Here is a 17,456-nt window from a genome sequence, read left to right as displayed (position 1 = left end):
AATGTGATTTATGACGTTAGTAAATCTTTTCTTTGACTTGACAGATGAACTCTGAACAAGCCAGTCTTGTTAAGCAATAAGGGTGGGTGGTATGAGTCAAAGGAGGAAAAGGAAACTACAGCGGTCCTGTTCTGCACGTCAAAACAACACGACATTCCTTTCCTCGTCACTATTTTGGATTTGTAAGTTACGAAAAACTCTAATGTAAACAGGGCCTGCCTGTTACCGCAAGCATCTCAGGTGTTTTTTCTCCGTGTCCTCATACACTGTCATTATCAGATTAAATTCAGTTAATTACAAGACCCATTGGTCCATAATAAACCCATTTTTTTAAATTAAAGATGCCGTGTTACAAAAAAAGAAGTTGTCTCTCCAGCTCATATTTTATGTTAAGAAATAATAATGGATTTATTTCCTTTTAAAAGTCACAAGCCACAGTATGAATATACTGTTTATTTCTTCAACCACCCCCCGTTTACAGACATATTTGCATATAATGATGCTGCTTTTATTTTGAAAATTACATTAAAATTATACATTGGAATGTATGACTGAGAGAAATAACAATAATAAATGTGATGGCCTAATAATGTTTAACACAGGAATTTATTCATAAACTGACAGAATTATGTTGCCATAGTGAAATCTCATACATAGAGATGAACCCTCTCCTCAAGTCTCCAGCAGCCACATGTCTTTTACACTGAAAGGGAAAACAACAGCAGGCTGATGCAGCTCCCACCCACACAGCGGTTAACACATAAAGCTATTAGGCATTTCAGAAAACCCCCAACCCTGAGCTTTCATGAGCGTCTGCATCCAAATTGCAAATATGATGTGAAACTTTTGTCTGTCACATTGCCAGTCTGCAGTCTTGACAAACCGTACAGTCTCACTCCTGTGCCGTCCCGTCAGCTCACACTTACTCTGTTAGGACTTTTATTAGTTTCACATCGTGTGAGAACAGCAAGCACGGCCCTATATATCACCGATGTGCCTGCTTTATCTGTGGCTTCAGGTGCCGTATCCTGTTCCTGTGTGGTGGAGGGGGGGCAGAGCTGACACTTCAGTTTGATGCTTTGGGAAGGCACGACCGACCAAAAGATGTACTACAACTTAAGATCCATGTTGCCTGTGGTTGGGTTTAACTCTGAAGTTAAGGGGGGAAAAAAGTTTTAGTTAAAACCCCAGTATCTGTAGTCAGGTTACTCCCTCTCCCATAAATATTACAAACCAAGATCTGACCTGTGATCTGTGTTGGAGCAGTGTGTGTGTGTGTGAGAGAGTGTGAGCTACTCAATGGCAGCAGCCCAAGAGTATCCTGTCAACAGGAACTCCTGGATTTAATATGCACCCGCTTATGGCCACAGAAGGAAACTGATTTGTTTGTAGTGTGTGTGTTCAGTGGTTTTATCTCCTCTGTCACCCACAGATGTGTTCAGAGGCTCCACGTTGATTTTGCACCCAAAAAGAGCTCCTCTGAGGGGATTTTAACATTGGCTTCCGCATTTACACCTTTAACAGGAATTACGTGGAAAAAAATATATTTAGAACATTTCTGTTGATTCAAGAAACAAAGGAAAAAAAGTTTTCTTTGTGTTTTTGGGGAGTGTTGTGTTTTTGTTTTGCATGGACCATGACACCTTTGTCACGCTGGAAATTGTGACAACTTTAACCAGTGCAGTTTTGCTGTGTAATGTCTGACTAAACTGCTGAACAGGTTAGAGGAGTTTGTAAAAAGAAGGTTTCATTGTTGGCTAGGGGAAAAAACCCTTCTGTTGCCAAATTCCTCTCAGTCATCACATCAGCATGAAGATGTAAAAATTTGAAATAGGAGTTCTGTAATGGCTGCAAAGTATTTCTGTGGTTTTGACCAAAATTGGTCCCATGTGACTTTAACTTACCTCTAAAAATAATCATAACCTGCTCAGTGACTTGAGTTTCGTTGTCTGTCACAGTGGAAGGTGTTGTTTTGTTGTGAGGCCAGTTTAAGTAGTTAGTGGTGTTGAAATGCTGCTCTCTCTCTCTCTCTCTCTCTCTCTTACTCACTTACTCTCTCTCTCTCTCTCTCTCTCTCTTGCCTTTCACGGGGCTCAACTTGCAATCAAAAGGAGGAGCCGAGAGTCCTCCGGGGTTTCTCCTGGAACCTGCTCCTCAAATATAAAGAGCTCCCCCCATACAGCAGGAAAGACTGAATCATAACTCACAGAGGAGGAGCTGCTGCATCTCTGACCATATGTGTGGTTTCTCCTGAAACCTGCTGTACTCACATCTTGACTGTGTAGCTCCAGTGATCTAGACAGTGTGTGAAACACAACTGGATTTTTTTTAAATTATTTTAAAAGCTGTTTCTTTAGTATCTCTGATTTTTTTTTTTAAATAAAAAAAAAACAAAAAAACACAGGAGAACTTCAGTCAGAGAGGCAGAGCGAGAGAAGCGCACCTGAAGTTTTTGGAGCGCGCATGATGGCAGCTCTCATCAGCGCGTACTCGTCGTGGCCGGAGTCCTTCGAGTGTCCTCCAGGAGACGGAGACGCGGCTGATGGACACGGTCCTCACAGGACAGCCGTGGACAACAAGGCTCCGGAGCCGCGCATCAGACGGCCCATGAACGCGTTCATGGTGTGGGCCAAAGACGAGCGCAAACGACTGGCGGTGCAAAACCCAGACCTGCACAATGCAGAGCTCAGCAAAATGTTGGGTGAGATGAAGTTTTCTTAAGTTGTTTTTTTTATTAATCTACGATATATATATTTTATTATTATTATTGTGTCATTATTATTATTATTATTACTGCTGTTTTTTTTAACAGCTCACACATTTTTAAGTTCCCTCAGGCCTCAGCTGTTTAATACAAAGTTTTAAAGTTGTTTCCAACACAAAAAAAGGTAGCCTAAATTTTAAATTTAAATAAAGATGTTTAAAAAAGACAAAAATAAACGTGTTTAATCAAAGTAAAAGAGAAGGACATTTTGAAGCTGCAGGAGGATGCAAAAAAATTAATCACTTTGGAGAACTTGGATCAGTTTTTTTTTGTAGAAGCTCTATAAATTAATCAAGTAAATTAATCACACAACTTCACAGCCATTATATAGTATGAAGCGCATCTCCAAGAATCCCCTAAATTTAAAAGTTAATGTATCTCCGTAAAACCTTAAAATTCGTTAAGATTTTGGACATAGAAAAAGACAGAAATGTATGATTTTTGCGTTGGATTTAGGCTGCTTGGATTAGTGCTTAATGTTAAGCTCAAAATCTGTCTCTCTCTCTCTCACATCGAAATCATCTTAAAGCCAATTCAACAACAGCCATACATGTAAATTAAGCTTTCATAAATAAAGGTAAAATTGGAACTTGTGTTTTCTTAAAATAAGGCATTCATTACTTGAAGGAAAGTCCATGAAATTAATTAACAACTTAAATGGTTTGATGTTTTTTTCTTTAATTTTTTTTGTTGTTTTCACAGGAGAAGTAAATGACAATTATGATCCGTTGTTTTAAGTAAAGGAGGACTTATCTTATTATTCTTGTGATGTCTGTTTTATAGTGCTATTTAATTTTGGAAAACATATTGTTATCCCACCATTATTCATTTGAATGTAATATCTTAATTATTATCTAATAAAGGAGGGTAAGCCTAAAACTTCAAAATGATCAAGAACATATTTATTGATATTTTACAAGTTGTAGAAATTGTTATAGTGTTAGAAAATATATCATTTTTAATATTGTGTTTTAACAGACTTTAAACATTGAATAAAAAAGGTTCAAAAATAAATTGCACTGAAACATATTCAAGAAAGTTAAAAAAATAAATCTGTCTTTTCTTTCCGCAGGCAAGTCATGGAAGGCCCTGACTCCCCCTGATAAGAGGCCCTACGTGGAGGAAGCAGAGAGGCTGCGGGTGCAGCACATGCAGGACTACCCCAACTATAAGTATCGGCCTCGCCGGAAGAAACAGCTGAAACGCATCTGCAAGCGAGTGGACCCTGGCTTCCTCCTGAGCGGTCTGGCCCCTGATCAGAACGCCCTGCCCGAACAGCGGGTCCTCTGTCACCCCCTGGACAAAGACGAGGGCAGCCCCACTGGTATCAGGTTCTCCAGCCCCAGCCCTGCTCTGCCCAGCGTCAGAAGCTTCAGAGACCCGGCCGGTTCCAACAGCAGCTTTGACAACTACCCATATGGTCTGCCCACCCCCCCTGAGATGTCCCCCTTAGACGCCATGGACCATGAGCATGTGCCCCCTTCTTACTACTCAACATCCGGTAGCTCCTCCTGCTCTTCCTCCTGCCCAGATGAGCACCACCAGAATCAGACACACATGGGCAGCCCGCCCCCTTACCACACTGACTACACCCAGACCCAAATCCACTGTGGGGGCACACACATAGGTCACATCTCTCACATGTCCCAAACTGGTGGTGGACTGATCCCCGGCCATCCGCTGTCTTACTACAGTACCTCATTTTCCCCCCAGATTCACCACGGGCTCCACCAGGGTCACCTGGGTCAGCTGTCCCCGCCACCAGAGACACAGGGTCACCTGGAGACTCTAGACCAGCTGAGCCAGGCAGAGCTTCTGGGCGAGGTGGACCGCAACGAGTTTGACCAGTACCTGAACTCCAATGGGACCAGCTTCCATCTTGAGCAGGGCGGCGGCGGCATGACTGTTACAGGACACATCCAGTTGGCGCCTGTCACTACTGCTTCCGCGTGTCCCAGTAGCACCACAGAAACCAGCCTCATTTCGGTGCTCGCGGACGCAACGGCGGCCTACTACAACAACTACGGCATCTCGTAAGCTTTGGTTACGACACCCATTACACTTGTGGCTGGTCAGAGACACTACTGGGTTTAAAATGGGTGAAGAAATTTGGGATAATGTTGCACTTGGGTGTCAGTAAGGCGAAGATTTCTGTGCTCTCCTGTGTAATTTCAAATCCCACATTAGCGTCTAAAAGCACATCATCTCACCATGATTAAAACCTGGACTGATTACTGAGCAATATGATTGTCTGGAGCCGAGGAAAGAACAAAGAGCAATTGGAGGAATGTGAAGAAAGGGAGATGGACACCTCAGGGATGCAGACACAATATACTATAGTATGCCACCTCCAGTTGTCATGACATTTCTAAAAACCAGAAGAACAATCGTAAAGACTTGTTGTCCACTTGTAAATGTCACCAGTTACTGTTGCCGCTGCGGCATGTACAGACGCTCTTTAGAAGCTAATTTAAAACCTTTGATGTTTCGCATAAATGCTAACTGTAATGCTATTATCGACGCTTTCATTCGAATGTTTGTATCCTATGTTCCTTCTCTCATTAGTTTGGGAGTCTTACCTCAGTAGTTGTAATTTGAATGAGGTTTTAGTTTGGACATTTCTTATGCAATTTAACAGAAACGGTGTATAATGAAGAAGAAAGGCGTTTATACTTCCTCTCAAGTACTTAATAATATATAATCATAACCTCTACGATGAAAAATAATAATGGTAACTATAACTGTATGCTGATTTTAGGTTTGTGAAAGACAATAATTTAAAATAAAGTTCAATTTTTATATTAACGCAGTTGCTACTTGGATAATGCACACCACAACAAAAGAATTACAAAGTATGAGGTATTGGTAATAACTGATACACTTGAAAACACATTCCTACTCATATACATATTAATTAATACTACCAGAATCCTGGATTAATAAAAGAAAGAAAAGTATTTTTTTTCCAGGTTTTCACACATAAATGGGGACAAAATGGTGTGTTATTTGTCCATCTTTGAACACTACATATTCTATTTTGGACTCTTGTCTAGCTGTTTTACAGTGGCCCATTCTGACACCCACTTCCCTTGCTTGCTTTTTCCACCCTCCATCACATCATCCTTCTCCTTCCGTCTCCTCTCGCTTTCATTTCGTCCCGGTTCAGAGGATTAGTGTAAAACAGGCACAGCCGTCGCCACCCGCCTCCATCTCAACCGTCCTTTGTTTTCCCAGCGTCTTATTCTGGGTGCCATTCTTAGGCACTCCGGACCCCACGTCCACCCCCACCCCCTCAACCCGTGTTCTATCTTGCTGATGCAGACCTTTCGTAATCTGTGCAGAATAAATAAAAAAATAAATCCCAGGGCTTCGTTGACTGTTTTACACCCTCCTCATTTTTCTCATTTTTCTTTTTTTTAGCCCCCCTCCTCTCCTCTCCACTCCTCCCCTCTCACCCTCTCTGTTCTCTTGAATTTTTCTTTTTCGATAAAAGGAATTCAGGGGGCTTTTGACAAATCCTGGAGTCTGGCTGGTCTTCCTGCATTTTTTTGGGAACAGTTGAGTCGTGCTTCTTGTAAAGAGGATGTGGCGGAGGAGCGGTGTTTCCTGACTGATAAGGGAAAAGCCTCTCTCCGTCAGGATGTTTGGGCCTGGCTGGGCCCTGCATTAAAGAGCCAGAGAGAGGGAAGGGAACCCGCTGTTCAGCAAGCGGGAGGAAACACTGCCGTGCTGATTAGCATCTTACTTTACCCGTCCTTACTTACCCAACCATTTTTCAGGAGAGGCTTTGTCAACCTGGCCTGTCGTACCTTGACACACCTCAAACGTCCATACAGCAATGAGCCGCTTTCTTACTCTGAAACCAGAAAACAACACTTGTGGTGAACATATATAGGTTACCTAAAATGACCTCTCTCTGTACCCAACCATGATCGTGTGCTTTGACACACCTTGTGATTAAACAGACCAGAATGACAACATTCATCAAACACCAGTGTTTGCAGCCGGGCCGATGTCGTGCTCATTTCTTCGGGGTTAGATCATTACCCTTTGTGCCTGCGGGGGTTCAAAACTCTGCGGAGGGTCCATTTGAGTGCGACCATATTTTTTTGGATGTGTGATCTGAGGCCCCAGGCACACGGGGTGAGAAAGTAGTCTTTGGTGCGCCATCAGCCCCAGAGTTGTCGGGGTCAGCTCAGGGTGCTACTGCAGACTCCCTTGGTAAAGACGCACTGCAATGTCTCAACAATCACATCCACCACCTCAGGGTAGGCCACTGTAACACGGACAAGGACAAAGACTCAAGCGTCAACAAAGCATCATCACATTAGGCTCAGACTAGTTCACATAAGACGGTACCTGAACATAAATTGTAGAATAAAGAAGTGTTTTCATCATTATATCATTATTGTTCCCTTACACTTTGATATTTTAATAGTGTTTCAAATCCAAATGAGTCAGAAAATCATTACGGCCATTACAAAGATTTGTGCTAGGAATAAAAATACAATGTAAACTAAGAAAAACGGTCCTGTTTTCAGCTTGGTGACAACAGATTTTTCAGATAATCCAATTCTATTCAGCCGATGAAGTAGGTGAATTTTCTGAAGCCATAAAGGAACACTTCAATTTTAATAATCAAAATTGGAGATAGATTTCACAGGACAGCGAATCCATCAAATACATGTTACATCTTTTCCCAGTGGCTACTATAATAAGCTATAATATACAGTATGCATTTCCTACTAAAATGATATATAAGGATGCTGCTGTTTTTAAAAAAATGTGATCAACCTTCTTATCAAGGTTCCTCCGCAGTGATAAGTAATTGCAAGTTGGTCGCTAAACCATTAAGTACACAGTAGTTTCCAATGACAAGCTACCCTAATAAGCACTAATCTCCTGTGGATAATAACACTTGTGCACCAAAATCTCTTTGACAAAATGCCCAGAAGAGAACTCTACAGGAGTTTTTACCAAGATTTGTGGATCCTGTGACTTTTACATTTTCGGGGAAGTGAGGGCAAAACACTCAACTTGTCGGCCTCCATCCTTTCCTCCCTAGAAGTTGAGTCATCGTAACCTTTAGTCAGAGGCTTCTGCCGAAAACCTGAGACAGCCATCGCTGCTGTTTTAGCTGCAATAAATCAACAAGAAAGGAAAGAGAAAATAACGTGTCAACAAACACCGGCATGACATTGATGTGAACTGTATAAACTTTACACTTTATACACAGGCGCTTGCAGGAATTATCTGTATCACTTCTTCTGTGAGAAGGGATGTGACCTCTTTAATTTGTCTAATTGAATCTTTCACACATTTGCAGGATCATAAGATTTACAATATTTGCGCATATAAGGATATAGGCTGAACAAACAAAAGCGCCTCCTCTTGTTATTTCTCTCTGATTGCTGACTGGCTCAGTTCCAGTCTCAGGTCAAACCCGTGGAATGAGTCTGTCAGGTAGTCTGTTATGTTTCCTATTTCCTCCTCTGCCGTCATGTCACTTCCCTGGGCAAACAAACAACTCGGCGGTTTAACTCAACACCAAGGTAACAACGTGAGGCTCGGTGTGTGTGGACGGGTGCGCAGAGCTTGCACAGCTGTGTAAAGTATTATCCATCTGCTGGGGCCGGGGGTGAGCAGTGATCACTTTAAATATCGTGTCCTCCGGAGGCACGGAGGAGGCTGACTGTCTGGTTGGTCCAGCGTCCATTGTGTAGCCGGCGAGGGAACCGTCCAATCGCGTCACATTTGGAGGTCGACCGTTTGTGCTATATGACGTTATTTGCGTATTAACTGTAGGTCAAGAGGAAGTGGCTGATTTGTACTACGTGACTAAGGTATATCAATGCTTGAGACTGACATGCCCTTTAAACCTACATACCATGGATACTGTGTGTACGTCGTGGTGTGTTTGAGTTATATTGTATTGTTGCTGCATGAAGACAGTTGGCTTACTTTACTATTATATAACTTGATATATGCAGCTGCACAAATCACAAGTTTGCAATTAGATGAAGCAAAGTTATCCATTCCAAGTGATTCTGGTAGAATAATTATGTCTTTCCTGTTAAGCCTTGCAAATAGAAAACAACAAACCCATTACAACATTCTCATCAGCGTAAATGCAGTGAACTTTACACCAAATTAAACTACTCTGTGCGACGGATAAAGACACACTTACATCAGTAAACACTAAATGTTGTCGGAGTGCATTTCCAGTTGGAGTGTGTTACAGCAGCATAATAACCTGTTTACAATTTGTACTTGGCCCTAAATCTGGCCAAAGGAGGAAAAGAAGGAGGGAAAAACACACACACACACACACACACACATCTCACAGCAAGGGATTATGGGTGCAGCTATTCTTCATCTCATTGTGGCTCAACAACAGGCAGAGTGTGGGGTGGCAGGCAGGCGTGTACGTCGCCGGACGAAGAATGGACCAGACTCGTCGAGGGACAGGTGCCATGTGGCAGAGGATGTGCGGGGACACAGATGGGGACCCCTGGAAAACTTGGGGGACTGTACGAGCAGCCAAGGGCCTCCCACCCGTACCTGTGCTGTGAATGCTGCAGCTGAACGGGATCCGGCACCTGTTCTAAGCAGATACAGGCGACCAGCAAAAAGCGCAGAGGGAGGCCAGCACACATGGCTGCCAACCCAGGGAAGGAGAAGGCTAGATTTCCATTTACCCATAAGCGCGGCCTGATTACCAAATCGGCACAGACGCTAAAGCTTGTGCTCCTCTGCAGGAAGAAAAAGGATTGAGAAATGTCTTCCAAAACTATGTGCATTTCAGTAAACTCCCCACTTTAATAAGAGCGTTGTGATTGTGCATTAAAAGGTTTACTCAAATTAGAAACAACACTGAAAAGTCAAGTGATTTATAAACTTATAAACTTATAAAATAGCACAGATTTAATATTTTTTTAAAACAAGTGATGCAAAAATTGCAGTGTATGTCCTATTTCTACAGCCTGGCCCGCATTGGTCCCTCTCTCTCTCTCTCTAATAGCATGGTTTGCACTGGTGTGTGTATGCTGCAGCGATATCTGGCTTGTTTTTGACTGCTGCAGATTCTCCCAGGGGTGGTGTAACTCTTCACCTCAATGTGGAGGAGGATGTTCCTATTGTGCTTCCTAATTACAATGTGGTTGTTCCATTTAAGAGATAGAACAACCTTATCTGTTCCGCGTGTGATCCCGTATTGTGGGAAATAACTGGAAGAGGCATCACGTATTTTTGATTCATGTTTTAATTGAGCTAATTATAATATTTAGTGCAGTGTTTTTCATTTTCTGACAACTTTGTTTAATCAAGACTGGGATGTGACATGACAGTTAAACTAATATAAAGGATATGGCTAATTCCTGCGAGGTTTGGAAAGCTCAAAATTGGTTGTCTTGAGATGTTGCTGATTTCTCTTTTCATTCACAGTTTTGAAAAACATGAGCTAATACCATGTCTTAAGTGAATTTGGATATTGCTCTTTAAAAGGGCAAGGGGCTCCATGTCTTTGATCTTAAATCACTCTCCATCTTTTCCATCTTAGTGGGCATACTATTGCCGTCGTGGCTCTGGCCCCGTCATCCTGCACCAACAGAGTTTACTCAGCGTGCATCCTGAAACGCAGACGCACTAATGATTTAGATGAGTGATGTTATAAATTCAGCAGTGTGAGAGAGCCCCTTTTAACAGCTACTGTGTAGGTTAGTCAAAGCAAGCCAGGCTGCCTGATGACAGCTTGTGAGAAATTCTGAGAGCCATTAAGATTTAAATATTTCAACAAATTATCATTCATAAAATTTGTGTGAATACCATTTTACAGTTATATCATATTGTGAAGCAGATGTGATTAATCGCAATGAGTTAAATTGAGTTGAATAACTTTATTATCCTAATAGTATGTCATAAAAAGGTCATTGTATAGTAAAATGTATTAAAATTTCATAAAAAGTGTCATAGTAAGGTATGTCATGAAAAATGTAATAGTATAGTATGTCAAAAAAAGTCGTAGAATAGTATGCCATTAATGTGGTAAAAAACTGTCATAGTTTAGTATACCATAAATGTGCCTTAAAAAAGTCAACGTATGTTGTAAAAATGTCATAGTATAGTATGTCAGACATTTTTTTTATAAAAAGGTCATAGAATAGTGCCATAAAATGTCATTAAAAAAACTGTCCCAATATAGTATTCCATAAAAATTTCCCAAAAAATGTCATAGTATAGTATGCCGTAAAGATGTCATAAAAACTGTCATAGTTTAGTATGCCATAAATGTATAGCATGTTGTAAAAAATGTCATAGTAAAGTATGTGAGAAAAAAATGTTGTAAAAAAAGTCAGTAAAGTATGTCGAAAATAGTCATAAAAAAGCCATAGTATCATATGTTGAAAAAAGTCACAGTTTAGTAGGCCTATGTTGAAAAAGAAAGTACAAAAAGTCATAGTTTAGTAGGCCTATGTTGAAAAAGAAAGTACAAAAAGTCATAGTATGATGTTAAAAGGTCATTAAAGAAATTTCATAGTATAGTATGCCATAAATATGTCATAGTACATTATGCCATTAAAACTGTCATGAAAAAGTCATAGTATAGACTGTCATGGTCCTGGGTTTTGGTTGTAGTTTGTTTCCTGTTTTATTTTGAAAGTCACTCTTCTCTGGTGTCATGTTAAGCTTGTCTGTGGTTTCCCACCTTTTGGATTGTCTGCCAGGTTCACCTGTCCCTAATTAGTTCTGCACTCACTTCAGACTGCTTACCTTTTCTCACTTCCCCAGTTAGCCACTATTTCTACCACCTCAGTTCCTCTGTTCTTTGTCAGATTGTTTTTCATCATTGGAGTTTTGTTTGCCTGTTACCTGCCTGCCTGTTACCAATTGTTAAAAGTTATTGTATAGTATGTTGAAAATAAGTCATAGTATAGTATGTCGAAAAAAGAAGTCATAATTTAATATGTCGAAAAAATAAGTCATAATTTAATATGACGATAAAAAAAGTTATAGTATAGTACGTCAAAAAAAGAGTGAAAAAAGTCATAGTATAGTATGTCGAAAAAAAAGTTATAGTATAGTGTGTCGAAAAAGTCATAGTATAGTATGTCAGAAAATAACTCAAAGTATAGTATGTCGGAAAATAAGTAAAAAAAAGAGTGAAAAAAAGTCATGGTACAGTATGTCGAAAAAAAAGTGAAAAAAGTCCTAGTATTGTATATCTAAAAGAGTGAAAAAAGTCCTACAATAGTATGTCGAAAAAATAGTTAAAGTATAGTATGTCGATAAAAAAAGTCTTAGTATAGAATGTCAAAAAAAGAGTGATAAAAAGTCATAGTATAGTATGTCAAAAAAAAGTCAAAGTATAGCATATCTAAAAAGTCAAAGTATAGTGTGTCGAAAAAGTCATAGATTAGTATGTCGAAAAAAATCATAGTATAGTATGTCGGAAAATAATTGTATAGTATGTCGAAAATAAGTCATAGTACGTTGAAAAAAAAGAGTAAAAAAAAAGTCATAGTTTAGTATGTCGAAAAAAAGTCATTGAATCATATGTCGAAAAAAGTCAGTATAGTATGTTGGAAAAAAAGTCACAGTATAGTATTTAGAAAAAAGTCATAGTACAGTAAGTAAAAAAAAAAGTCATACTATAGTATGTCGAAAAAAGTCTTTTAATTACATGCGCTACCATACACTTGTAAAGTTATCAAAAAATGTGGCCATATTTGTAAGATTTCAGGACCCCTTTCTTTCATATTTGAAAAGTTTTCATGTTGAACTCATGTGGATCTGGTTTCAGAACATGTAAGCCTACTGTACATTTGTACTTTGTATTACTTTCAGTTTGAGTGGTTATTATTTTGAATATGTTGAGAATCACCATAAAATCAACAACCGAACAACAACAAGAAAAACAACTTTTAAAATATCTTTTAATAATTGATTATTCCTTTTTTAACAAAAATGCCAAACATTTCTTGATTCCAGCTTCTTAAATATGAAAAAATGCTGCTTTATAAACTGAATATCTTTGGGTGTTAGACTGTTGTAATTTCACCTTGGGCTCTGTAAAATTGAGATTGACAATTTTATTTTATTTTTCTGTCATTTTTTCTGGAAATTTTTCTAGATTAACCCAGATAATAAGGTTAGTCGATACTTAAAATAATTGTTTGCCCTTAATTCATATTTATTAGTATTCATCAGAAAAAAAGCAAGTGCACAAAGATAATTTAATTTTAAGTCTCCATCACCCAGGGGCCTGAAGTAAGAGTCATGTAAGATGACTGATCAGTGATGCAAGTTCCTCCGTACAGGAACAACAAACCCCATTACAACTGCTTATTCAGAGATAAAGTGCGTCAGTCATGACACACAGCATTTCCGCTGCCTTGATGTGCACTGTTTATACTCAGAATTTCTGGGTAAGAATGCTCCTGACTGACCTTGGCAACGGGTCACTCTGGCATCATTTCCATGCTCACTCCCATTCCTCCGACCTTTACATTATGGGTGTAATATTCGGGATGTTGTTGATGTCTGAGCTCGGAGGAATCCCTTCCTGCTGGATGCACAGCCCTGTTTCCTTAAAGACTCAACATCAAAAATGAGACACACGGAAATGACTCACACAGCTCTCCCCAGAGTTCAGACACTTCAACTGAAGTACCATGTTGACAGGTTCAAAACAGGATATGAGCTGGATCGGTCTATGTTTATTACAGATGGCGGAATACATAAGAGAAGTGATAAGCAAATAAAACAGCTACAGTCACGTATCCACGTTGACCTACACGTGGACACAAAGCCTGAACTTCTCAACCATTGGTCTCAACTTACAGTGTCAGTATTCATTTTCCAACACAGATGCTACCATATTACACAAGGCAACATTCAAAAATATAATATATGGGCTACAGCCATTTCATATTTAGGCTCCCTGGACACCTCAAATGTTTCTTCACCCCAAAACCAACAGTAAATAAACTGATATCAAGACATTTTCTAGAATCACTCTTTTAAGCAGACTATACTAACTGCAAGACTTGACCCTGTAGCTAAGTATATTGTGCTTTTGCAAAATATTACACAGTTTGCACTTTCACAGGGCAGTTTTCCCAAGATGTTTGGACCTAATAAAAACCCATTAATTACAATAGCCCATGACCTTATAGGCTAACTTATGCCATCTATAAACTGACCAATTTCTGCTTAGTAGTGGGATAATAATTCTACAGGCGAGAGTGCCTCTCAGACATAAAAATTAAACATTAGCATAAGATATGTGGGCTACACTATCACCACCATCAATGGCATGTGAAGCCAATTTTAAGAGAAAAATATGTTTGAACCATAACTTATTTTGATGCAATTATTGTCTTAATTGAAAGGTAGAGTGACATGAAGATAGATAAATTGATATAAGTCTTAATTTATTAAACTCGGTCAATTTGTCATGTTTTTCTGCAGAATGTGGCCAACAATGTTGATCTAACTTTGCTCAGATTTTTTCTAGCAACTTTTTTAAGGCTCAATTACTTTTGTTATGTCCTGTCTAGAAGATAACCCGCAAATTGCAAAAACTTGCGAAAACTCTAGCGAGACTTGCTGCCCGATGACCTTTCCTAACCTTAACCCAGGGGTCAGCAACCTTTACTATTAAAAGAGCCATTTTAGGCAAAAATAAACAAAAAATCTGTCTTGAGCCGCAAAACATTTGAGCATTGTGATGAAGGTAACACAGTTTATAGTCTAAGTATATAGTATATATGTCTAATGCAGTGAGGGCCAAAGAGCAAATGTACTACGGAGTATTAGGGCCACATTGAGGAAAAAAAACCCTGAGCTTTCCAGAATAAAGTCATAATATTAAAAGAAAAAAAGTCCTAATATAACAAGAATAAAGTCATAACTTAACAAGAAAAAAGTCGTAATATTACAAGAATAAAGTCATGACTTTGAGAGAGAAAAAGTCGTAATATTACAATAAAGTCATAACGTTACGAGAAAAAAATTAAATAATATGTAAAATTACTACTTTATAATATTATGACTTTATTCTCATAATATTACGACTTTTTTTCTTGTGAACTTCTGACTTTATTTTCATAATATTAAGATTTATTCTTTTTCCTCAATGTGGCCCTAATACTCCGTTGTACCGTCGTACCATAGACCTACAACAATGATAAATAAAAATGAAACTGTAAACAAAAAACAGTTATTCATTTCCATTTTTATAAATCCACAGGGAGCCACTGGAGAGGGGCTAAAGAGCCGCATGTGGCTCCGGAGCCGCAGGCTGCAGACCCCTGGGCTAACCATTAGAGGTCAATGCCTAACCTTAAATATTCAAGGTTGATGCATAACCATAACTATTCGAGGTTAATGCATAACCATAACTATTCGAGGTTGATGCATAACCATAACTATTCGAGGTTGATGCATAACCTTAACTATTCGAGGTTAATGCATAACCATAACTATTCGAGGTTAATGCATAACCATACCTATTCGAGGTTGATGCATAACCATAACTATTCGAGGTTGATGCATAACCATAGCTATTCGAGGTTGATGCATAACCATAACTATTCGAGGTTGATGCATAACCATAGCTATTCGAGGTTGATGCATAACCATAACTATTCGAGGTTAATGCATAACCATAGCTATTCGAGGTTGATGCATAACCATAACTATTCGAGGTTAATGCATAACCATAGCTATTCGAGGTTAATGCATAACCATAGCTATTCTAGGTTAATGCATAACCATAACTATTCGAGGTTAATGCATAACCATAACTATTCGAGGTTAATGCATAACCATAGCTATTCTAGGTTAATGCATAACCATAACTATTCGAGGTTAATGCATAACCATAACTATTCGAGGTTAATGCATAACCATAACTATTCGAGGTAAATGGATAACCATAACTATTCGAGGTTGATGCATAACCATAACCATCTCACGAGTTTCTCAATTTGCGTGTTACTGACCCATGTGTTGATTAGTTAACTGCTAGCGTGTTACTAGCTCAACTACAGCTGCAAATTGATTTGTCTGACCTTTGAACCAATCAAAAGCTTATTAGTTTGGTTTGACTCTTGCCATTCACAACTGGGGCACATGTCTTTGCAGGGATGGCGACAAAACACAAGGAAATACACTTGAAAACGGACTACGTGGAGAAGTTGGTGGATTCTTCCATTGAACTGATTGTTTTCTAGGAGTCAGCATCTAGTGGCCATGAGAGAAGCTGCAGCCTGCAGCACTTCTAACCATGACATATCCCCATACAGCCACGACAGAGCTGGGTACTGTGTTGCTAACTCAGTTAAGCTAAAGTATCATGCATACCGTTTCTGCATGTATATTCATATGTTTGGTGGTTCTATATTTAGTTTTATAAATTGATCTAACAGTAGTCATATCACCCTTTATATATCAAGATGGCAGTCTGTCGCGCACAGTCAGGATGGCCGAGCGGTCTAAGGCGCTGCGTTCAGGTCGCAGTCTCCTCTGGAGGCGTGGGTTCGAATCCCACTTCTGACAAGTGTTTTTTGTTATGCACGTCATTACGCTCACCACAGACGAGACTAAATGACTGATCAGCGGATATGAAACAAGGAGAACACAATGTTGACACATTATATTTCCAAATGCCAAGCCATTGCAACTGTTTCAGTTATGTACATGTTTTTTAAGCACAGTTTCACCTCTGCTTCAGTATTTCACAAAAGATGGTGTTAAAAGAGGATGTTGTCATTATGCTAACGTTGATGACTATTATTTGAATAGTAAAGATAATAAATGTAAAAGTTTTAGTGGCTTACTTTAAAAAAAAAAGGTGGACATTATGTAGCCTGTGCTATATAGTCATTTATTTTAGTTTATCATACTCAAAAAACAAACGTAGATAGCACAGCATATATACTGGGTCAGGGCAGACTGTTAATATTTGCAGTAAAACCAGAGAAACCATTATTTAGATGCCATTTCCATGAGCAGAAAATGCAGCCAGAGGCACTGTCTGAAATCATTAATTTCAACATATGAGTATTACTGCCATGGAGATATGTAGATGTAGTTATGTTGAAAAAATGTTTCATCTTGTAACAATTTCTTCTTATTAGAGATGCATAAAAGCATAGATATTTACTATATTCTTCACTGCCTGTTTTGAAGAGAGCTGTGTGAGTACTTTCTCACTAATAGGATTGTCAACTTACATGTTTTATGTTAGCAGGTTGTAAAAACACTGCCTTTTTGTTCTGAAAATATAAATAGTGATGGCCATACATTTATTGCACATGCACACAGATGCACAATATCTCCATGGCATGCAGGGCACACACACACACACATGCATTAACACATTGTTATATCTAAATTTATGGTGGAGGTGGTGTTAAACACATGGAGCAATATTGTCTGTTAACCTTTGATGGCATGGCATCAACCTCATTACAGCAAACTAGTGAAACACATGCAAATCTGTTACCTCGGCTTGGCAAAACCCCAAACTTACAGATCTGTACAGCTTAGAAATAAGAACAGCATGGATAAAAATAACAGGACATTAAAATTAGCCTTCTCCAGAGGTTTTCTGTAAGTATAATAGGATTTGAACAGAGCCAGGGCCTGCTACTGGAGGATTGTACAAATGTGCTCGGTGTTTAAATGT

The 17,456-nt window shown here is 39.1% G+C and overlaps 1 protein-coding gene and 1 non-coding gene across 2 annotated transcripts; both read left to right on the top strand.

The window, feature by feature from the left end:
• Window positions 1-2,177: 2,177 nt before the first annotated feature.
• Window positions 2,178-5,569, top strand: sox7 (SRY-box transcription factor 7). The gene is made up of 2 exons (XM_037751671.1): window positions 2,178-2,701; window positions 3,837-5,569. Exons 1-2 carry the CDS (start codon window positions 2,464-2,466, stop codon window positions 4,799-4,801), a joined length of 1,203 nt encoding a protein of 400 aa, XP_037607599.1. The 5' UTR covers window positions 2,178-2,463; the 3' UTR covers window positions 4,802-5,569.
• A 10,672-nt stretch (window positions 5,570-16,241) lies between these two features.
• On the top strand, window positions 16,242-16,324 carry trnal-cag. The gene has a single exon. It is a non-coding gene; the product is annotated as a tRNA-Leu (tRNA).
• The last annotated feature ends 1,132 nt before the right edge of the window (window positions 16,325-17,456 follow it).

The sequence above is a fragment of the Sebastes umbrosus genome, chromosome 18 (assembly GCF_015220745.1).
Source record: "Sebastes umbrosus isolate fSebUmb1 chromosome 18, fSebUmb1.pri, whole genome shotgun sequence".
In the NCBI taxonomy this organism is placed as follows: Eukaryota; Metazoa; Chordata; class Actinopteri; order Perciformes; family Sebastidae; genus Sebastes; species Sebastes umbrosus.
This window is presented reverse-complemented; position numbering and strand designations above follow the sequence as displayed.

Coding starts and splice junctions, on each gene's coding strand:
- sox7 (XM_037751671.1), top strand. CDS start 2,464: ATGATGGCAGCTCTCATCAGCGCGTACTCGTCGTGGCCGGAGTCCTTC. Junction 2,702..3,836: donor AGAGCTCAGCAAAATGTTGG/GTGAGATGAAGT, acceptor TTCTTTCCGCAG/GCAAGTCATGGAAGGCCCTG.